The sequence below is a fragment of the Amblyomma mixtum genome, chromosome 8, assembly GCF_055824585.1.
Source record: "Amblyomma mixtum isolate Tamu chromosome 8, ASM5582458v1, whole genome shotgun sequence".
Lineage (NCBI taxonomy): Eukaryota > Metazoa > Arthropoda > Arachnida > Ixodida > Ixodidae > Amblyomma > Amblyomma mixtum.
The window spans coordinates 88,867,109-88,891,201 of NC_143019.1; the positions used below are offsets into that span (position 1 = coordinate 88,867,109).

General features: G+C 45.5%; 1 protein-coding gene across 2 annotated transcripts in view; it reads right to left on the reverse strand.

Annotated features, from left to right (window-relative positions):
* Positions 1 to 6,389: 6,389 nt before the first annotated feature.
* Positions 6,390 to 24,093, reverse strand: part of LOC149333429 (uncharacterized) — a 57,718-nt gene continuing 40,014 nt past the window's right edge. Inside the window, exons 6-8 of one of the 2 annotated variants that reach the window (XM_089558672.1) lie at positions 13,026 to 13,144; positions 10,912 to 11,134; positions 6,390 to 8,744 (exon numbers count right to left, since the gene is read on the reverse strand). In XM_089558672.1, coding sequence (XP_089414798.1) covers positions 8,623 to 8,744; positions 10,912 to 11,134; positions 13,026 to 13,144 — 464 coding nt within the window. In that variant the 3' untranslated portion in view covers positions 6,390 to 8,622. Of the gene's footprint in view, positions 8,745 to 10,911; positions 11,135 to 13,025; positions 13,145 to 22,043; positions 22,220 to 24,093 lie in introns of those variants that run through there. The other variant, XM_089558670.1, reaches the window with a different exon arrangement.

The window sequence follows — 24,093 nt, forward strand, 5'->3', positions numbered from 1 at the left end:
GTTATCCACCACCCCAAAAATGGTGTACCTGTGTAAGGTGATGGCTAGTACTTTTCTATATCCCCAATATTTAGTCGTCATAAATAACTTTTTAAATATGGATTTAATAGGAAAAGTTGAGCTCCACAGAGATAGTCGGGCTGATGTGCTTGACAAGGTAATTGTTTTTATATTGCAAAAATGAAAGCCTGCGAAAATTAAGAATAGGGTGTGACAGCGTGATCCCTTGCGTATGAATACACAGGAGTTGCAGTGCTCTTCTTCACGATTTGGTAAAACGCTTGCAGCTCAGCACCTTCTCCTTTATCCGCGACAGAGCTTCGCATTGTTGCTAGTTCGGAGAGCAGCAAGGGCTGTGCACCGTTGTCACCTGTTGGGTATATATATATTGTATTCAATAGAGGTTCCAATGGCCCAGGTTACTAGTTTAGGTACAGTATTACGACAAACGCGACTGTTCTTTCAACGTTTATTTTGCCAACAGTTTTGGGAATGGTATTCCCTTCGTCAGGGCAGGCTTACAATGAATCGGTTTTGTCAATATTGGTCAGACCAAGACATCATTTCGTTTCTGCTTCAACAACCACAAAGCCCATGTGTCATCCTTACCCAACTTGCCCCTTTCCAGGCACCTGCATCTGCCACTCCACAGTTTCAAAAACATCCGTGTCATACTTTTCCTTTCCGGGTCCCCTAACACCTATTACAGGAAACAAAGGGAATCGTACTTCATTCACAAGTTCACCACGTTCTCCCATGGCATGAATGCTACTCCCAGGAGACTCTCCTGCCTAAAGAAGCCAACGCAGGAAATTCCGCCGGTTATAGGCCTTGAACAGCGTTATTGTCGGAATACGCCGGAACTTGTTCTTGACAACTGCAGACACACTTTGAAATGGCAGGGAATCTAGCAGTTTATTTCATGAGTACTTTTTTGTCCAACCTCCTGCCAGCATCCACGTTCTATCCAAATGGACACCTATCGTCTAGACCATTGGGACCACGCAGCAGCTCCGCGGGCCGCAGATCTTTCGCGTTTTTCGCACGCATGTATTATTATTATTTTTAATTTTTTAACTTTTGTATAATTTCTTGTGCTACATTTTATCTTTTATATGCCATTTTCATTTTTCTACATACTCCTTGTCATTTTGTTATTTACTTACACCAACATCGACTTAACTCGATAATCTCAGAATGATTTAACCTGCGCGTGCATGCAAGTCTCGAAACCACATGCACTGTGCCAAGCTTTATCAAATTACTGTCACCATGTCATATTTGTTTGGCGCCACATTTCATCAATAGTTTTTTTTTCTTTCTGTGTGTGTGTTAACATTTTTTGTGCTAGATTTTCTTTAAAATTTCTCTTCTATTTAAAATTCTTTAAAAATTTTTTGAGTTAATTATTTTTTCTGCCCTTCCCTCCTTTTGTTTTGTTCCCCCGAATTCATCTTTGCCTTCCCATTACGCGCTCAGGCTAGCTAAGTATTTTACCCGATGGATGCTGCTTTTTCACAGGAAGTGCACAGCAGGACACGGATTGAGACAGCCTAGTATATTTATGGGAGAAAGGGCGTTAGATTGTCTGGTAGAAAAGCCCGAAAGGAGAGCAAAGCGTCGAAATGAAGCAAAAATACGCAGAGGGCACAGTCGCAGGTTGCCGTTGCAGCGGTTAACAAGTGAGTGTCGGCCGTCTCTCGAACGCGTCCCCTGCAAGCGCCTCAGGATACCTGATACGGGCCGCCCACTCAGACCCGGCGGCGTCCTGCGGGGGAGTGTGCGTGTTGGGGGGGGGGGGGGGGTAGCGGCCTCCGTGTGCGCCGAGAGGTTTAACGCTCTTTTGCCCCTTCTATCACTGTGCTGTTCAAACTCGTTCTTTGCTACTACTTTACCATTTCCACCTCCCCGTTCATTTTTCTGGTTGTTGTTCTTCAGCTGCGGCCCATGTGAGAGCTGTCGTGCTGTCTATTATACGGTCCCTTGCCCTCATTCTCAAGTTTGTTTCGAGGGCGGAGATTATACCTCCTCGCTTGTTCTGTGTCCTTATATTCACGAAACGGGTTCACACACACACACACACACACACGCACACGCACACACACACACACACACACACACACAGTTACAAATTAAGGCAGCATACCCTGGAATATCATGACAGGCAGGATAGCAGCTAAGGTCACTGCCCTATTCATTATCGTCTGCCTTGTAATATGATCCCAGAACACCGAGCCATCCTTCCACATTAATGAACAACGATTGCCTAGGTAACACAACTGGCATGAAGAGTTAGGAGGAGAAGAGGGTACACCCACAAAGGGCAAGAAATGAAAGCCAGGTATTCAGGTGTTTAAACTGGTGTGTCCAGCTGGTCAGCTAGCTTTGCCATCATTGTCATGGTTGGGTAATGTCACCATCCCAAGGTTGCTTGTGATCAGGGCTGGGAACAGGCCAGGGGAAGCTGGTAAGATTGTTGTGTTTCATCATGGCATGCTGGTACAAGGCCAGATGGCCCAGACATGTTAAAAAAAGGCTTTAAAATGAAAGAAAAATAAAAATGCCCTGCAGGAAACAACTAGCTGGTGACCAAGGCAGGCAAAAGGCTGTGAAGGTCAATTCAATTTAATTTTTTATTTTGCTGGATGCGCTCAGTAAAACATATGTAAAACATCTCCAGACAAATAACAAGGAATCGCAGCACTCTCAACAAATCCTACGTGGTAAGAGACTGAAGGCTGTCACTAGAGGACCGCATTAATGGCCGCTTTCGTAGTGTGAGAGCTTCATCCAGCAACACTGCCCATCTCATACTCCTCCCACAAAATCACACATGAAGATGAACATGCGTGTCTTGCAGAGTGCACACTGGACATTTGAGACTAAGTTAAGAGAGTGTTGGCAAAAAAAAAAAAAAAAGTAATGCCTGATCTCACATCATCCATTTACTTCAGTTACTGCTCTAGAATGTAGAGTAGCAAAAATATGACTGAAGTAAATGTTGCGTTTCGATTGTTTGTAGCTGTGCTTTTTTGACACATGGTTACATGACGGGCGATGCGACCAAGACCTCGATTTCCCTAATATTTTATTTTCTTTCCTGTATTTTCCCTGCAGCGCACCTGCAAAATGGAAAGTGAAAGCTAAGGTGGCAGATACGACTTTTCCTTGTTTAATGTTTGCATGCTTCGCAGTTCAGTGTGCCATGTTAACATGCCTTTACATTTGCTGCGACACACTGTATAAATGCCGGTGAAGAAAGCTCTGTCAACACCTTTTATTTTGACATGTTCAGCACATATCAGCCATCCGAGTGACACATGTCCTTGCGTTTCATGAGAAGGCCTTCAGAAGAAAAGATGCTATCACACACCCGATAAGCTGCAAGGCATTTTGAATTACACTGCATATATTTTTTAAGGTGATGGCAGTTATCATCACCATCAGCCTGACTGTGCTCAACACAGGGGAAAGACAAAGGTGGCCGGGGTAATGTTGCCATGATTTCATTTCAGTTCAGCTTCACTACACACAGCTATGTGCAGAAGGCATTATTCGTAAAGTGTTTTTTTGCTGAACAAATCTTTCTTGCATTTCTTCACAATGCTTGCTGCTGAAAATTTCAGTCTGCACTCAAAGCATCCATATTAACAAAGGATGACTGTATGTTTCAGACACATAATAGTTTTCTTTTGTGCTTGCGCACCCCATTACCTGGTGAGCATCAGGAACAGCTGAACTTTTGAAGGACGGTGGGTAGATAGTGCTAGAAAAACTGGCCACCCTGTATATACGCTATGCCTCATGACCTCAAGCATACCAGAATTTTAGAAGAACGTTAACATTATTTTAACCCGTAAGAAAGGGGATGTCATAGGACCTAAAAATTAGACTGATCTGGGTACTATCTATTACCTAATAGGTATTTACAAAAGTCATTGCTAATAGAAACAGGACCACCTTAGACTTCAAACAACCAAAGAACCAGACAGGTTTTTGTAAAGGATACTCAGCCATTGACCATATTCACACTATTAATAAGTTGCTAGAAATAGGACAACCTTAGACTTCAAACAACCAAAGAACCAGATAGGTTTTTGTGAAGAATACTCAGCAATTGGCCATATTCACACTATTAATAAGCTACTAGAATCAGGACAACCTTAGACTCAAAATTACCAAAGCAGGCAGGCTTTTGTAAAGGGTTCTTAACAATAGATCATATTCGCACTGTCAATCAGGTGATAGATAAAAGCACAGAATATAACCAACAAGAGAAAATATTTGACTCAGTCAAAACCTTAACAGTCATGCAGGCGCTGCGGAATCAGGGTGTAGGTAAGATTTATATAAAAATACTGGAAGATATTTATGATGGCTGCACAGCCACCATAGTCCTGCATAAATCTGCAATAAAATCCAATAAGGAAGGGTGTTAGCCAGGAAGGCAAGCTCTGTCTTGTGTGGTTCACCAATTATTTGCGGGGATAATTAGAGACCTGGATTGGGAACAGTTGGGGATAAGAGTTAAGGGGGGAGCATGGTCCTGCAAAAAAAAATTTATTAATGCAGTCACAGTTAAGAAACCTTCAGGGAATATGTATTTCTGTGTGCCGATCCTAGACATGTCATTTAGTTTCATGTAAAACAATTCCTTGAGCACTTATGTAATTTTTATGCATGTGTTTTGTGAAGAGCTTAGAAAAGTTTCTTGTGGGAAACTTGCTGACATGTATGCCATTGGGTTCTCTTGACGCCAAGGAATGCAATAAGGGTGAAACTGTCTTCCTGCTTATCACACAGCTTAAATTATAGGGCTTTGAAGTTGCCGCTTCAGAAATCAGAAGAAAAAGGTGTATTCCTGTTACTGAAGCTGCCACTTCAGTACCCTATAATTCAAGCACTATGATAGCCAGGATGATAATTTCACCCTTATTGCATTTCTTGGCGTCAAGAGAACCCAATGACATATACTTCAGCGAGTTTCCGGCAGCAAATTTTCTTCAAAACTCCTCGCAAAATACTTGCATAAAAAGTGCATAAGTGCTCAAGGAATAGTTCTACATGAAGCTAAAAGATATATCTAGAATCAGTGCACAAAAATACATGTGCCCAGAAACTTCATAACTATGACTAGATTAATAAAGTTTTCAAGACCAGGCTCCCCCCTTAGAGGATACCTTAGTAATCTGTGCTGACAACTTTGCCTTGCTAAGTCACTCAAGGAATGAACGCAAAGCAGAATCAATGACTCAGCCAAGCAAAGCAGAGAATTAATATGCAGAGATATGAAGTACTTTTCAGCAGTCTTGGAAGGGAACAGCAGTTTACAATTAAGTAGCAAGGTGCTGGAAGTGGTAGAAGAACACATCTGCATTGGGCAGGTGACAACCACAGATCCCGACCACGAGAGTGAAACAACTAGAAAAATAAGAATGGGGTGGAGTGCATTTGGCAGGCTCTCCGAGATTATGAACGGCAGCTTAGCAGTATCCTTCAAGAGAAAAGTAATATAAGAGCTGTTTCTTATTCTCACTTACTTAAAGAGAAGAAATGTGGAGGTCAACAAAAAATGGTCAGCTTAGATTGAGGACAATGCAGCGAGCTATGGAAAGGAAAATGATAAGTGTAACGTTAAGAGGCAGGAAGAGGGCAGACAGGGTGAGGGAACAAATGTGGGTTAATGACATCTTAGTTTAAATCCTAATGCCATGGGCAGGACATGTAATCCAAACACATTATAACCAATGGTCATTAAGGGTAATGGACTGGCTCCCAAGACAAAGCAAGCGCAGCAAAGGTTGGCAGAAAGTTAGGCGGCCAGATGAGACTAGGAAGTTTACGAGCATAAGGTGGCTGCAGCTGGCAAAGGGCACAGTTAATTGGAGATATGGAAGAGATTTTTGCCCTGCAGTGGGAATAGTCAGGCTGCCGTTGATGATAATCATGGCCACATTATCTCACTTCTAAAGAATGCCGACACCAATGTGCTTCTCATAGGAGTAGTAATTCGACGACTGCGCAAAACTGTTTCACACTTTCCGCTGCTACCACTCTGAAAAGTAACCTGCGACAAGGCAGTCAATGAAAAAAAAAGGTGTAGAAAGCTCTCCATCTCTGCTCCTAGAAGCACTGGAGCCACAGATGCATGTATGAACATTCGCTGATGTCCGCAAGTGGAAAGGCATGCAGGCTAGTTAACTGGACGAGCACTTATCATGTCACTTGTGGGTATGCTCTGGTTTCTTCAAATCAAGATACTGAATGACATTTATTTCCACCTCTTACAACAAACAGACGAAAGAGCTTCAGGTAAAGTTGCCAGAGATAAGGGCTTCACAGCACCCCCAAACCGTCATTTGATCATGCTGCAGCCCTATCGTGTCAACAACAGCACTAACACAGTATGAACACATATGAAAGTATGAACTTCAGGACAGATGCGCACAGCTTAGCACAAGATACATACTGAACGCAACGAATAACTACAACTTGATTCTTTTGACTCATTTCCTGGGAAAGCTGCAAGCAGTCACAATATGCGAATGTGAATGCAGTGAACACAAAAAGAACTTCTATTTTAAGAGGCAGCTAAAGATCATCCGTACAGAAATATACTCCTATAGCATGATCCAGCTTAAAAGCATGCATACGTTAAGAGAAAATTCACTAAGCTATGCAAGCAAGCTTAAGGGAGTCGCAGCTCAGAAACACATGTTACTACACAAAGAATGAACACAAACAGCTAAGAAATTAATTCTTCGATGACTTTTCAACTGCAGGTCATGTCATTCAAATGCACTTGGCACACACATACCAGAAATGGTAGGCCTTTACCTTAAATCTGCAGACAACCATCAGATTTGCAGCAGTACACCTATAAACCTCATAGCCAACATTTAGTGAAGGCCATGGTTTTGCATTGTGAGACAGACTTTGCAATTATTCCACGCGGTGTGACAACTTTTATGGGAACAGGTGACACAGGCATCAGCGTGCCATTTAAGCGAAGGTTTGGAAACACATTAGCTACCTAAGGTCTGCCATTTCTACTGCATTTATTTCACATCTGAGAATTACCTCACACATTCACTAACCACAGAGGCTATGGGTCCAAACAATTTTATGAGGAATGTTTGCAAAATAAAATGATATATATAGAATAAAAAGACAAAAATTAATTTAAAAAAACTCTTGGCAGGTGAGTTATGACCAGACAACAGGGAACCAAACCTATTTATTTGACACAGACAAGCTCTTCAAGTCATGGAACAGCACAAACAAATTCTGGATGACCGCGCCAAGATTACACCCGCCTATCCCCTCATTAACTGCATTTTATACTTTTTTTCTGCTCATTTTACATGCTTTACCAATTTTAATTACTGTTCCCCCATTTTTACTCCATTCTATGAAATTGTTATTTAACCCCCATCACGTGGCCAGACTCCCTTAGCCCTATCTGCTGTGAAAAAAAGAAGCACAACAGATGAGGCCAACAGAGAAAGGCCACACACTCTAGACATAAATACGCCTATATGGGAGTAAAAAGTGTGTCCTCTAGTGCACTCCCTTTTATAAAAAGTGCACTAGAGGACAACTTACTCCCTTTTTTTACAAGTGCTAACTCCTTTTTCATTGCCCACGTTTGTTGCACTACTCTTACCTCGCTGCATACAAAGCAACTAGCACAGTTTGCTCCTCTCACTTAGCCCTATCCCTATCACATCCAATCACATCCCTATCACATCCCTATCACATCCACAAGAGTATCACATCCTGCAAGTAGCATCACAGGCAATAATAAATGCACATCTACACAAGGTATTTCACCTAAGATGTTTTGCAATTTCTAAAAATAGGCTTTCTGAGTTAGTGCACCACTTTTTTCGGCACAGCATTGTCAGCGATGCAGCTAAGATGTGTTAACTAGTAGAGGCTGGTTAACTTTTTAACTGTTACTGTTAGTCTCCTAATTTACTGAGGTGTGCAGCCAGCTGTATGTAATATTCATATCAGTTTTTAGAATTTTGTAGATGCAGTTAACCTTGGCACTGTGGCCCAACAAATTTTTGATGCATGCACTTTTGAGAAGCTTGCAGGCAAAGCAACCCCTACGGTGCACGTAGCTCGTTGAAATAGCCAAGATTTGTTGGGCCACAGCGCCGAAGGTAACTGCGTCTTAGAAATTCTAATAACTGATATGGATATTTCTCATGGTGAGTTACATGCCACTCAATAAATAAGGACATTAACAGTAACAGTTAAAAAGTTCATTGCTTAATATCAGTTAACCAGCCTACTAACCAGCCGACAATGCTACACCGAAAAAAGCGCTCTTGTAGCTCAAATAGTCTACTTCTAAAAATTTCAGAAAATTTAAGGTGTAACACCCGGTATTGCTGATGTATTCATCCTCGAGCTAAAAACTCGAGCAAACATTTTCAGCGGGCCACAATCATCGCTGACCTAGATTCTAGTAAACACAGTAGCCGTACAGAAGAACATTCCACAAAATTTCTTCAAACTGTCTTCAAGAATCGGAACTTGCACATTTGTACTTGTACACAGTGTCAAGCCTCGAGTTTGGCTGTGCACGTGGACCGTACACAAGACTGACTCTCACAGTGTGTCCATGAACTGCGGCCGACGCATGTTGGTAAGTCTGGTGGCCAGGTGCTTGCGGAATTTCTTCATCCTATTGGCCGCCTTTGGATCGTTGCCAATGTAGACTCGATACATAGCTGTAGAGGAAACAATGCACTGCATCAGAAACACCGTATCAGTACCCAGTTAGTAGTTAGAATATAGAAAGAAAGTTAGAATATATACTCCGTTTCATAGATAGCAGGCAATGCTGTGGAGGTTGCTGAAGTAGTGCGCCCGCGAAACTATATTACTCCACCACGTATCATTCGTTCTTCTCGAAACTCCGGTCATTGTTTGGACGAATACAAAGAGCGGCATAAAATGATGTAGTAGCACTGAAATTGATGGTCAAAGCTGTGATGCACTCAGTGTTGGGCTTTCTAGCCATAATTTTCTCAAAGAGTGAACTACTTTTTGGGCGCGGATTTAGAAGGGGCAATTCGACCTACCAACTGCGCATCATACTGCCACGTGTACTTCTTGCTTATCAAAATCTCGACGAGTCGCAGGACGAAAATGTGGCAAGACGTAAAACAAAGTCCGGGAGGTGCCAGTCATGGCACTTAAGATTTGTCGTTACAAAATACGTTTGTGGACGCTTTGGTTGTACGGCGAACTACTTTTTGCATGCGGACTTAGCCAGCGTGAACAGGCACGCTAGCTCTGGCAGCATTGCCTGCTATGCATGAAACAGAGTATAGTATAGGCTGACCAATGGCAGCTGTGGGCCACAAACATTTCGGCTCCGGTGACTAGCAAAGCACATCACAAACTTGAGCAGCCAGCGATGCAGTGAGGAACTGGTCACCGAAGGACAAGCACTTGCACGCTGAGTGAATTCAGTGCTTCGCCCAAGAACACGTAAGAGGTAAAGGTGTTCATTTTGTTCTCGTCAAGTTCAACAGACGCTCTACATGTCTGCAGTGGCAGTAATCCTCTTCCGGTGCATGGTAAGCTGGCATTGCTACTGTGCACGAAAAAGTGTTTGCACTCCTATCCTGAATATCTGGCACACTTTCTGACAACATCGAACTCACGTACCACCGTGAAATATTTCAACAGCTCCATATGTAAGACAACAACTCCTTTACAAGATGCCGAGAACGGTCACCAACGTCTGGGAGGCACGACTCACCCCGTGGTTGAGTGACTGGGAGGCAGAAGTCTCGTTTTTGCGACAAGACCTCTAAAGCACATGCTTGGCATGGTGACGATGCGGTGAGACTGCTTTTATTTTCGTATCTGAGAATATTTTGCGTGGCTCTCTTGAAAAAGGAGGTGCGTGCGAAACGGTACCAGTGGTAGGTGCATGCGAAACGGTACCAGTGGTAGCAACTACCATGGTTTTTTAAGGCTTGCGGGCAGCCTCGCCTTCCTATAATGCAGGACACAGGAAGGCCATTTCAGAGGTACCTTTGTTCAGAAGCTTCCATCCAACTTTCAGTACACTGCGGCCTCATTCCTCGCTTACATTCAGGTACTTTTTAAAGCAACAGCGTTAAAGACCCCGCACATCAGAAAATCCGGTGCTGATGTCATCGCTGTTGGCGCTGTGAGTGAAATATCACGGGCATGGCTCTGATAGGTGGTCCCCAGACAGCAACTTAAAAGGCAGGTGGGCCATGCAGGTCGCATGACCTTGCAGTGCCATCACAACCTGCCCACCGATAGTTAGCAAACTGCCCACCGTGGCAGGTGGTCGATAAACTAATGATTGGTCACTCCAGAAAAGCAATCTGGGCCACTCAATGCCCATCGCTAGGAGCACCTGCCATCACAGGGTGGTGGTGCATCGCTTAATCGCTGCATCACTGTGCTAGGAAGGGAATGAGGACTCCCAGGGATCTATGAATGTAAAGTAGAGAATGACCTTCTGCATATATGGAATTAACCCATTACGCTATCGCATCTTACCCTTAAGGTGGAGGTTAAGTGTACCCTTCCAATTTTTTAAAAACGTTTTTGCACCCACAAAAGCGACCTTTTTCACGTTAGAATAATGATCGTGCTACATTCAAGCATATATGCTACTTATGCTTTCAGAAGCCCCATTCGACTGCTGAAATCGAAATCTTAATTAGATGGGCGACAAAAGTGCAATTATGCATTATTTACTTAGCGAAAGCAAATTTCACAAGATGATCTATGTTTACTAAAGTCTTACGCAACACTCCAAAGCAAAAGCAGGCTAAGAAAGATTTGGTGTCCAAACTTGGTGTCTAAAGTCCTTGAAAAGACATCCACACAGCAAAGTTGCCATACCTTTCAGAGCGCAGAGCTTCTTGGGCGTCAGCGGTTGCCTTGGTTTTCCAGTTCCACGGGCCACATCCCTGTTTGAAAGCTTGCCAGTTACACTGCGTACAAAGAGCTCCTCCGGTTTCCAGAAGAGGTTGGCAGCCCGGAAGCAAAATGCGGGGTCAGTAGGAGCGGTGAAGACATCATCCCACACTCGCTTGGGAAACCAGAAATCATTTCCTGCATAGACCTGAAAAATTCCCACGCAATCACACCAAAGAGCTACGCATCTGCTTCACCTGCCATGCGGACACCACAATTTACAATTTGCACACACAGGCCAACGACAGCAAATACAAAATGCTATCCACTGCATCACATCAACTTTAGGCAGCCAGCAGAGGAAATGCAGTAAGATTTACTTCTTTTACTCCAGAAAATTGCATGCCAAACACTAAATGCACAGAGATGTTTTTTTTTTGCCTTCATCTAAATGCGGTCTCCATGACCAGAATTCAATCCAAAACGTTGGGCTCAGCAACAGCTAAATGTAAAAACCATTGCAGCAGACTAGAATTTCCTTGTGGCCAAACTTGATAAATTATAAATTGTGGATTTTAACATCCTGAAGCAAGACATGGGCGATGAGAAACAGAGTGGAGGGCTTCGGATTAATTTAGACCACCCGGGGTTCATTAATGTGCGCTGACATTGCTTAGCACATGGGCACCTTTTGTGTCATGCCTCCATGAAAACTTGAAGGGGATTGCAAAACACTACTTCTATGTACAAAACATGGCCGTAGATAATTTTATCTGCAACCTAGAAGCAAGAACACATTGCACCAACCCCAGTGACACTCTTCTAGCAGAGACATGCCGTCTGCTGGCATGCTGGGAGAGAGGCACTCGCTGGATGTTGCTAACTTTAATGTGCTTCGCATCGAGTCCGCTGAGGACAGTGCTGTGGAGCTAGCCATAGCCTACTATGAGATGTCTAATCCTGTCACCAATACACTATGCACAGAACAATCGCTCTTTACAATTAAGGTACAGTTGGTTACCGCAACACCTTCGGCAGCAAAGCATGTCATGTGAGACAGGCCACTCTTCTTTAGTTAGGTAAGCGCCATCGCATAACAGGAATCTGGCGTGGAAAATTCAGTGCAAGAGGCCAAAGGCTCTCCTCAAGCGCACCCAAAGTTGACCTTATCACATGGTTTCACAACGCCAGCACTACCAGCAGGTGCAAAAAGCCGTGCAGCCGACCTTGTCCCTGCATGCACGAGAGTGATCGAAGAGAGCCGATAAGAGAATAGTCACAGTCAGAGCTGCGGTGCTTAGTTCGAATTATCGAATAACCACTGAAGTTTCAGTTTAATGTGCAGCGCTACTTTCCTATACTTGTATGCTAGACTTTTCAGGGAATCAGAATCTGTGTGCTCGAAATGGCCGGTAATTTGCAATATCCGGGTTCGATATATCTGTGCTCGACTATGCGCTTCTAATGTTTTCTCTTGCTTGTCCTTTCACATTCTGGTTCCGCAGTCTTTTGGTTATGCTGTTTCCCACTGTACAGTCGCGAGCAAAAAATATTAGCACAGACCACTGGCGATCAGAAATGTGATACCTCACCACACGGCGCTGCAGTTCGCAGACCTGACTATCGGGCCGTTTCCATGTTTGCAGCCTAGGGGGAGGACGGCAGGAAGTAAGCTTTATCAAGCGTGTACTGCCAGAGCGTCGAAGTGTCGACCCTATGTGGCTGCGCATGCGGCATTTATTTTGGCTCGGTTATCATGAGCAAAGATGACTTCTTTTATTACTGTTTTTTTATGCCTGCAATGGTTTGTCAAAAGGAACTCGTGGGAACAACAGATGATAGCTCTGCTTTTAGCCAGTAATTTTGCTGTCCGTGACAGTCCGCTGAACCCCCCTAATACTGTAGAATGGGAATGGCCATGCACTCTCGTTATCAGCCTCTTCGCGACCCGCAGCGTCACGCGTTGCCATTCCAGCGCTCCGGTGTTCCGTCATGTGTGCTAATCTTTTTTACTCACGACTATACTGCTCTCCTGCTTGGACTTTGAAGCCTGCAGTAACTCACGAATAAAATAAAACAAACTGAATTGAGGTCCCTACCTTTCCATCTGGTCCAAGAGACCCAACCTTTGGTAGGCCATCGTCGGATTCTTCGATGCTTGCGTCATCTGCACCTTCGAGCTGGTCAGCCATGCTGGTTTCACCCGGTTCCGGCTGAGCTGTGGGAAAGAACCACTGAACTGTACTTAAAAAGCATATCCAGTTAAGGTACCGAGTCTACATTTGAGCATGTGACCGGAACACTAATAAATCCTTTTGTGCAAGTCACAACTTTCATCAATGAAATATGCTGAAATATGAAAAATCTTGCGCAGAAGGATATCAAGCCAGCAGTCATACTCCATTTCTACACAGGAAGCAGTGCTGCGAAGACTGCGGAATTAGTGCATCTGTGAAACCATACTACCATGCCACATATCAATTTTTTTCTCAAAACCTTGATGAGTGCTTGGACGAAAATAGAGAGCGGTATAAAATAAAGTGGCAGCATTCAAAATCGCAATTGAAGCTGTGAGGTGCTCAGTGTTCCGGCTCTCTGGCTATAATTTTGACTAAGTGTGAACTACTTTTTAGGCGTAGATCGAGTCACACAGATTCATCCCACCAGCTGTGTATCCTACTGCCACATGTAATTCTTACTTCTTGAAGTCGCGAAGAGGCGAAGGACAAAAATGTGACAAGAGGTAAAACTAAGCGTAGGAGGTTGCCAGTAACAGTACTTGAGATTTGTCACAACAAAATATGCATGTGTTCAATCTGGTTGCATGTCGGACTACTTTTTTGCATGGCGTACCGCTTAGCTTGTGCAAACAGGCACACTAGCTTTGACAGCATTGACTTCTGTGTATGAAACGAAGAATGGGGTTGTGGAAACACTACTTGTTCAAACAAATTTAAACATGAATAGTGTAGCTAAAAGCTGAATTTATTAGTGTTAGCACCAAACTGACTACAAATCGAACAAATAACAATACCTTTATTTCAACAACTAGGACGTTGCACCTAAAAAAGCCTATGACTAGCCTGACAAAAAAGCGCACCCCCTACATGCATTTGTACAAACCGCATTTGCACGAAAGGGCTAATCAGTAACAGTGGCACTGCACTACAGCACTATAATTCATGAAGTCATACCTGTCAAAAGACACAATAGCAAGCAGTACCAGGATGTAGAGAAGAGCGCCAGCTTTTGAACAAGACCAAGATGGCAGTCATTGGGGTCCCGGTTGTGGAAAGTGATGGGCGCGAAGTTCTGTTACCTTTTGCTCTGAAATCGCCATTTCGGAGCTTCGGAGGCATCAAATATATCAGTTTTTAGTAGGAGGTTGAATTAGATGTCCAAACTTTGTATGTAAGTACTTTAGATTGTATTGAATCTGAATATGCCTATCTTGAAAAATCGAAATTTTCGTTGTTTTTTTTACCATTTCAAGACTCACATCTCCCAAAACGGTGACTCCATCAATGATGGAAGCAGCATTTCTCGTTTCAGAACAGGGCTTAGTGTCATGTCTGGCATCCAAGAACTGGGCAGCGTAGACGTAGCATCGAAGGAACTTTATTCCTGCTACTTGGCAGGAAGCCAACAGGTTACATACTGAGCGCGGTGGGCCCGTGCGAGCGGTCTTTTAAAGCCAGCACGGAGTAGGCGATAAGAGATAGCCGGGCAGTGAGCATGCGCAGGCAGTACGCGATAACACGCGTGCTTGGTTTCGCGCGCACACAAGATCTCCTTCCTCCTAATGAGCACAAAGTCCTTTTGCTACATTATACAATGCAACTAATGCTATGGCTGATATCTGTCAGGAGGTCGCCGGTCCCTCTGTGGATAGCGTCGCTCCCCTGGAGGGTCGGTCGTTGCCGCAGGGGCCGCAGCTGGAAGTGGCTCGTTGGCGCTCTCAGGATCCCTGAAATCTGGAATAAAATCTTCCATGATGCTCTGCTTTGAGCTGTCGATGCTGAGCAGTAGCTGGTCTTGATGACGACGCCAAATGAGCACCCCACGATTCGTCTTAACTCGAACCTTGAATGAAACGGGGCCAGACTGCTGAATGATAGTGCCAGGGACCCATTTCTCAGGACTTCTGTAATTCCTCACGAGGACCTCATCGTTGATGTTGAAAAGTCGCTCACGTGCCTTGCGTCGCACCATATCGGAGAGCTGTTGCTGAGCCACTCTTCCCCCGACAGAAGGCTTGACTGCGTCGAGTCTCGTGCGCAGTCGTCTACCTATGAAAAGGTTTGCTGGAGTTGCTCTTGTAGTCGCATGCGGCGTGTTGCGGTACGTCATCAGGAACGTCTGTAAGGTTGCCTGCAAGGAGTCTTGGGGTCGTCCTTTCCGCAACGCAGATTTCATTGTCTGTACAAATCTCTCCGCAAGGCCATTCGTGCTTGGATGGTACGCTGCACTCACGATATGACGACCACCGAAGCCTTTGACGAAGCTCTTGAATTCTTCGGAAACGAACTGTGGTCCGTTGTCGGTCACGATGGTCTCGGGTACGCCAAAACGCGAGAACAGGTCTTGGAGACACTGAATTGTGTGGTACGCCGTAGTCTTCTGCATGACATAAACTTCCGGCCATTTTGAGTGTGCGTCCACGGCAACAAGGAACATTTTGTCTTTCATGGGTCCAGCAAAGTCCAAGTGAACTCTTTGCCACGGCGAAGTCGGCCATGACCATGGATGAAGCGGAGCCGGTGCTGGTTCGTTCCGTTGCTGTTGACACTCTTCACATTTCTTCACGTGTTGCTCTAGGTCCGCGTCGATACCAGGCCACCAGACGTAGCTCCTCGCGAGTTCTTTGCATCTTACGATACCGGGATGACCCTGATGAAGTTCCTCAAGCAAGAAGGTTCGGTGTTTTAGAGGCACAACTACTCTCATGCCGTACATTAAACACCCTTGATGAACTGTGAGCTCCAAACGCTTGTCGAAGAAAAGTTTCAACTCCTTCTCAGCGACATGCGACGGCCAGCCAGCACTTGTGAAGTTCAGTACCTTGCTTAGTAAAGGATCATGCCTCGTTTCACAAGCGATGTCTTGGCCTGTGACAGGCAGCGTTTCCAAACGAAGCGAATAAAAAGTTTCGCTTTCTTCTGCCGATTGCTTTTCGCTGCTGTCGAGCGGCAAGCGCGATAAACAGTCTGCTTCCGCATTATCGGTAGATTTCTTGAATTCAAGAGCATAGTTGTAGGCTGACAGCGTCAGCGCCCAACGCTGCATGCGGGCAGCTGCCATCGCGGGAATGCCTGTTTTCGGGCCGAAAATTGTTTGCAGTGGTTTATGGTCAGTCACAAGCGTGAAAAACCTTCCGTAGACGTAGAAGTGAAACTTCTTTACGCCGAATACGAGGGCAAGGGCTTCTTTCTCGATCTGACTGTAGTTCTTTTCGGCACTTGACAATGTGCGGGATGCGTAGGCAACCGGTCGAACTGATCCATTTATCGTTTTCTGCGAAAGAACTGCGCCTATGCCGTACTGAGATGCGTCGCAGGCAAGTTGAAGCGGTCGCTTCGGATCATAATGGGCAAGAACTGGAGGGGAAGCCATAGCTGCTTTTATCTCCGTGAAAGCAAGCTGGCATGACGCATCCCACGTCCACTCTGTTGTTTGCTTTAGCAGCCTGTACAACGGCTGTGCCAAAGTCGACAGACGCTGAACAAACTTGCCGTAATAATTGACCATCCCAAGGAATGACTGCAGTTGCTGCTTGTCTTTTGGAGCAGGCGCATTTAGCAGTGCCAATACCTTTTCAGGCGATGCGCAAACACCCTCGGCGTTGATGACGTGGCCTAGATAACGGAGCTCTCGTTGAAAGAACGAGCACTTATCGCGCCGGATGCGCACACCGCGTTCCTGCAACCTTGACAAGACGGCTTCCAAGTTACGGAAATGCTCTTGCTTGGTCTTGCCTGTGACCAGGATGTCGTCAAGGTAGCAACTGACTCCTTGCAACCCTTTCAGCATGTTGTCCATGATTCTTTGAAATATGCTTGGGGCGGACGAAATGCCGAAAGCCGGACGGTTCATAGTATACAAGCCCTTATGTGTGTTTATCGTCAGTAGTTTCCGGGAGCTTTCCGCCATAACTACCTGCTGGTAGGCCCTACTCAGGTCGATCTTCGAAAATTCCTCTCCTCCTGCAAGCGCTGCTAGAAGGTCATCTATCCGAGGTAGCGGGTAGCGGTCTACTTCCAGACAGGGATTGACTGTGGTTTTATAATCGCCACACAGTTGGAGGCTTCCATCCCTCTTCACTACCGGTACCAAGGGCGTTGCGTATTCGCTTGTAGCAACAGGAGTTATGATGCCAAACTTCTCCATTTTCACAAGTTCCGCTTCTACTGCACCTTGCAGAGCAAAGGGAACGCTTCTTGCCTTTACAAACTTCGGCTGTGACCCTTCGCGAAGAACAAGCTCGGCCTGCTCTTCCGCGATGGTACCTAGCTCATCCTTGAAAAGTTCGGAATGGCTTTCTAGCATGGCTTCCAGCTTTTCTTGCCAGTGCTTTGACATTTCTCGAGAGAGACCAAGGTGATTAAAAAAAACTAGGTTCTTCCAATCCAAACGAATATCTTGCAACCATTCTCTGCCGAGGAGGGCCGGTCCTGTAGTGTCCACGACATACAGGGGAAGCTCCACGCTCTGGTCGTTGTGGTGCACGACGACTTTCGCCAGACCCTTCGGTTTTACCATAGCCCCAGTATACGTGCGCAGCTTTAACGATGCTGGCTGAAGTCGCTTACGTGGAAACAGCCTCTGAAATTCGCGCCATGATATGACAGATACGGCTGCGCCGGTGTCAAGCTCCATCGTCAGTAGGACACCGTCAACGTTCACGGGTACAGTAAATGGGTCTGCGTTGACTGATTTAAGTGGTGCAGACGACTCGTTTCGGATGGACGTGAGCATCTTCACACGTTTCTGGGGCTTTGCCTCCCTAGCTTTCTTTCCTTTCCTGCAGGCGCGTTGAATATGCCCTTTTCGGTTACAATTATAGCATGTATCGCCGATATGAGGGCATGCTTCGCTAGAGTGATTGGGTGACCCGCAACGGAAGCAGCTTGGCAACATCACAGACTGCTTTTCGCCTCGAACCTTATTCACTTCGTACGCCGGGGATGCGGTGTTATGCGTGAACACCGCGCTTTTAGTTGCAGTTTCCATGGCAAGAGCTCTATCTACGGCCTTCTGGAAGGTTAGCTTCTTGTCTTCTGTGAATAATACACGCTGAATGTCCTCGCGGAGCAGGCCGCACACGAAACAGTCCCGGAGCGCTTCATCCAAGAAACTTCCAAATTCGCAACTCTGCACCAGCCTTCGATGTTCCGCGACAAATTCTGTAATGGACTCACTGCTTCGCTGTGACCGCTTGTAAAATTTCGCACGCTCTGCGATGACAGACGACTGCGGCGCCAGGTGATCGCTCAGGAGTTTCAGAAGACTGTCAAACTCTCGTGACGACGGTGCGTCCGGTGCCGTCAGCGACTTGAGCAGCGCGTAGGTCTTCGCGCCGATGAGACTTAGGAAAGCAGGAACCTTCTTTGCTACTGGAACATCGTTGACCAAAAGATAGGCCTTCAACCTTTCCTCGTACGAGCGCCAGTCGCTCGTGGTCTCGTCGAAAGGTTCAATGTAGCCGATGTGACCCATGACTCACTTGGAAGTTTCGGCTGACGTGATGCCAATTTCACCGCAGGGAAATCTTCGTGGCGGGAAGCTTTTTTACACAGAGGCCAGGTTCTTTACACTGCGAATTCCGTACGGCGGTCATCCCATCCTCGTCGCCAATATGTCATGTCTGGCATCCAAGAACTGGGCAGCGTAAACGTAGCATCGAAGGAACGTTTATTCCTGCTACTTGGCAGGAAGCCAACAGGTTACATACTGAGCGCGGTGGGCCCATGCGAGCAGTCTTTTAAAGCCAGCACGGAGTAGGCGATGAGATAGCCGGGCAGTGAGCATGCGCAGGCAGTACGCGATAACACGCGTGCTTGGTTTCGCGCGCACACAACTACTGACTACAAATCGAACAAATAACAATAACTTTATTTCAACAACTAGGACGTTGCACCTAAAAAAGCCTATGACTAGCCTGACAAAAAAGCACACCCCCTACATGCATTTGTACAAACCGCATTTGCACGAAAGGGCTAAGCAGTAACAGTGGCACTGCACTACAGCACTATAATTCATGAAGTCATACCTGTCAAAAGACACAATAGCAAGCAGTACCAGGATGTAGAGAAGAGCGCCAGCTTTTGAACAAGACCAAGATGGCAGTCATTGGGGTCCCGGTTGTGGAAAGTGATGGGCGCGAAGTTCTGTTACCTTTTGCTCTGAAATCGCCATTTCGGAGCTTCGGAGGCATCAAATATATCAGTTTTTAGTAGGAGGTTGAATTAGATGTCCAAACTTTGTATGTAAGTACTTTAGATTGTATTGAATCTGAATATGCCTATCTTGAAAAATCGAAATTTTCGTTGTTTTTTTTTACCATTTCAAGACTCACATCTCCCAAAACGGTGACTCCATCAATGATGGAAGCAGCATTTCTCGTTTCAGAACAGGGCTTAGAGTAAGCAAAATGCCAATTTGGAACAGCTACAGATGCATTCAGAGCAGGCGCTGATGAAAGTTGGTTTACCACTTAAAAATCTAAAAACTTCTTGAACCAGTTCATTTGTACTGGGTAGAACCCACTGTTCCATTTTTTACAAGACCACGGAAGAGAAACCCACTACAGTCAGATACAGCTTAAGACCGCAGTGAAGCACTACCCACATTCAGTACGGCCGCACAGAATTCCTCCATGACAAAATAGTAAACCGCTGTTGAAACTTTTCTTTTTACTTAAACAAGAAGCTAATCCAAGGAAAAAAATTACAAGCCCTAGAATTTTGATACCTGGATTGTTTTATATGGTCAAAAATTAAAAAGCTGATTTCATTTACTGTTGAAATTCGGTAACAGAGCGAAACAGGATGCCGCAGACCATGGCCCAGTGTAATGCTAACAAATGCTGCTTTTTAAACTTGTATCCTAATATAGCTGCCGCGGTGGCTATGTGTGGTTATGGTGCTCGGCTGCTGACCCAAAAGACGCGGGTTCGATCCCGGCCACGGTGGTCAAGTTTCGGCGGAGGCGAAATTCTAAAGGCCCGTGTAGCGTGCGATGTCAGTGCACGTTAAAGAACCTCAGGTGGTCGAAATTTCCAGAGCCCTTCACTATGGTGTCTCACATAGCCTGAGCCACTTTGAGATTAAACCCCATAAACCACAAACTAAACCTAATATAGCCGGCAAACGCAGTAGTGGCCGAACGCAGCAGAACGTAGCATGTGAAAAAAAAAAATCATACATCATTGTCTGCTTTTTTTATTGTTTCTTTTAAGCATAGTGGGATTCTCTAGAGTTAGCAATGTCTTGTGCCTCTCGAGATTGTTCATCGCATGTCCGAAACACCCTGTAATGGCTCTCAGTCTGCCTAAGCAACTGTTGCTGAAGGGGAGGCAACAAGCCAGAGTGCGCTTCTGTACTATATTTAGAGCTGCCACTGTAATCCTACAGAATCCTCGTTCATTGTAGGCTTGAAAGTGTGTCTTATAAGCTGCAGGAGTGAAGAAAAAGGCAGATGACGGAACTGAAGGTCTCAAAGCCAACCCACGCAATGTACTTGTCTCATCGAGGCAATGGAACTGCACCAACAGCCGCAACAAATTTCATGGCACCCATAAGTGTGCGTTGCCTCGGCGCAGATGCAGCATGCAGAAGTAGCTAATCACAACGGCGGCCAAACAAGAACACAGTGTTGAGCCCTACTGTCAAACACAGGTTGTTGAAGTGCCAGCATAGGGTCACATTCAGGACATATAATGCAGGAATGCTGCCTGCCATAATTTCGCTGTCTAAGCTAAATTTGTAATGCATGGGAAAACAGCGTAACAGTGGGGTTCGGCAATAATATTCATAGCACATTATCGCGCGACCATCAACCCGCGTGCTTGTCAGCGTCTTATTAACGGCGCTGAGCAAGGAAACAAGCGAGATACATATATGTGTACACATGTGCTTACTCTCGTCTCTTTCGCCGCTCCGTGATAAGGTGCTGAAAACACGCGAGACAATGGTCGCGTGATACTGTTAAAGAGTTGGCTGGGTGTACAGTACAGAGAAGGGTACGAAGTGTGCAAGTGTTACTCCGAGTTATCTGAGTCGTCCGAACTCGAGTCGGATGATGATTGCTTCTTGCTGCCCAAATCCCATACAGCATCATCCTCTGTGCCATCTAGCACATTGCTTATGCTGCATTTTGCAGTGAAAAGCTTCACTACGAGGGTCGGAGCCGAGCTTCGCGTACGCCGCGCCCGAGTAACATCACGCGCAGCGTTCAATGCAACTGCGAGCTACTGCGCATGTGCGCCAACTTCTCACCGCCGCTACTACTGCACGCTCTCCTCTCCTCTCTGCCGTTTGACCTTTCGTTGCAACCGCGTGTTGCCCGCATCGCAGCCGACAACCCTCCTCTCTGCATTTCTGCAGGCAGTTTTAACCGCGCCGATTTCCGTCTCCTCCTCCGCCTCCGTACAGGCAGTGTGTGAACGGCTGTCAGACCAAGCATAACTGCAGCTTTTCGCTTGTATATCCAGGCTTAATCAGAGCTAAGCCACTGCCTATTTTTTTCTGAAAGACTTCCGCATCATCTCTGCGGGGAGAGATTTCCACGCTGACAACACCCAGCCATAAACCAAAATAACTTTTTGACAACGGAAACGCAAATTGGCGGTGCCACAATGTCGCCACACTGCGCTGCTGCTGATGGCGATGATGATGGAGGCTGTTGACTTCAGCTGCCCATTGTTGCAAGACTTCCGTAGTTTTTCCATCAATGACTGGTATATAATATAAGACGGGGGTCGACTTTTTGCTACGGTTTTTTGAAAAAAAGTTCGACCTATATTCCGGTTTTTACGGTAGCAGCTTCCATGCGCCCAGATGGCATCAGGAATGGCTCATCTGGTGAAACAATCTAGCCAAACTGAAACACACACTGAGTGGCATTAGAAGCAACCAGCTTTATTCGCATGGTTCGGCTCGCCGAGGCTTCTTCCGCTTTCCCTGCCGGCCAGCCTCACAGAAGAAGCTCCGCAGGTAATGGCGAGATGCAGCGACCCTGGATTCTCTCTGCATATCTGCCCTGGGGTGGGCGTCAACATACTTCCGCAAACAGTCTGGAAGAAAAACACAGTCCATGTAGCTCCCCTACCTTGCTTTGTCAGTTAATGCCATGCATGCATGTTTGTTCTGTACCCATGCAGCAAAAGTTACCACGCAAATGGCAGCACATACCAGCACAGCGAAAAGTAACATGGCTTTTCCATTTCTCTAAAGTGGTTTGGTTTGGTTAATTGGGTTTAATGTCCCAAAGCGACTAAGGCTATGAGAGACGCCGTAGTGGAGGGCTCCGGAAATTTCGACCACCTGAGGTTCTTTAACGTGCACTGACATCGCACAGTACACGGGCCTCTGGAATTTCTCCTCCAAAGAAATGGCCGGGATCGAATCCGCGTCTTTCGGTTCAGCAGCCGAGCACCATAACCACTTAGCCACCGCGGCGGCCATTTCTCTAAAGTACTCTGCGTGTTAAACTGTGCTGAACACAGTAGAAATGGCTACCCTTGTGAGTTCCTTCAATTCCAATTGAGACAGTTGAGTACACAAAGCATTTCACTCACTACACTTACAATAATAACGAGAAAACGAAAAATTTGATTGTTATAATCAAATGCAGCTATATCTAGACAGATAAAAAAAGGCCTCCCAAAACCACCCGCACACATCCTGATTCGCATTCGTCAAATAGAAAACAAGTAAGCATTACAAAAAAAAGTTGTACAGCAAAAAAGAAAGATTTATTTGACTCTCTAATGCACTAAATCAGTGTGTCACCTATTAGGCGCATTAAAGAAATGTAATATACGTGCTCCGCACACTCTCCGCACACTGCACACAGTGCACTCTGGTCGGGGAATTTTACGAATTCGTATCATCATCAAATTCGCATCAGCTGTGCTCTGATCACACATTCTATTGTACACGATGTTTCCATAGGAACAATGCATATTTTGAAGATTCAACAAGAACTCACTGTTATAACCGATGCATCATTATATATGGTATCATTAAAAGAGGACTGCACTTTAGTTCCAGTGAGACTTTGTTGCACGCCAGAAAAACTGTGGTCAAAAAGTCAGGGAATGGTAAGGATGGCAAACAAAGAGTGCTCTCAGTTGCGGCCACGAACTGAGGTTTCCAGCAAAGTAAATGACAACTAAACTGACTTGACTACCATGCCAGACACTGTCAAAGCACAGTGTCTAAGCAGCTATGCTGTCCAAAGTGGTTTACCCATACAAAAGATGTCTTCAGGCTGTCTTTAGCACACAATCTGACATTCCATACCATTTATGGTAGAAATTGTACACATGCCATCCTCAAAAGGAATTTTTCGTCACAATAGCACTTGCAAAAAACTTCAGCTACCACAACCGTCTAACCGTGACTGACTCCACAAGTATAAAAACAATATGGCTTTAGCTTGCAATCCCGCAGAAAGAACTGATAAAAGAATTGAAGGGGACACTCAAGTTCCACCTTAAAGGTATGATGTGATAGCATATAGGGTAAATTCCCATATATGCAGAAAGTCATTCCCTACTTTACATTCATGTAGATCCCTAAAGGTCCTCATACCCCTTTTGGCGCAGTGGTTAAGCGATACGCCACTGCCCTGCGATGGCAGGTGCTCCCAGCTATGGGCATTGTGCAGTCCAGGTTGCTCTTCACAAATGACCAATCATTAACGTGTTTACTCGAATCTAGGCCGGTACTTTTTTTTCTTTAACTCATTAACGAAAGTCGGGGGTCGGCTTAGATTCGAGGATGCGATTTGCCCCCAACCGCTAGACACGTAGCGCCACCTCGTGGCCACAGACTCATAGCGTAGAGGACTGCAGGCTCCATTTTGCTAGCTTGAACGCTGTGAACGTAGGTCTCATTGTTCCGTGCTTGCTTGTGCTCATCACCGGGTGACCTCGAGAGGCGC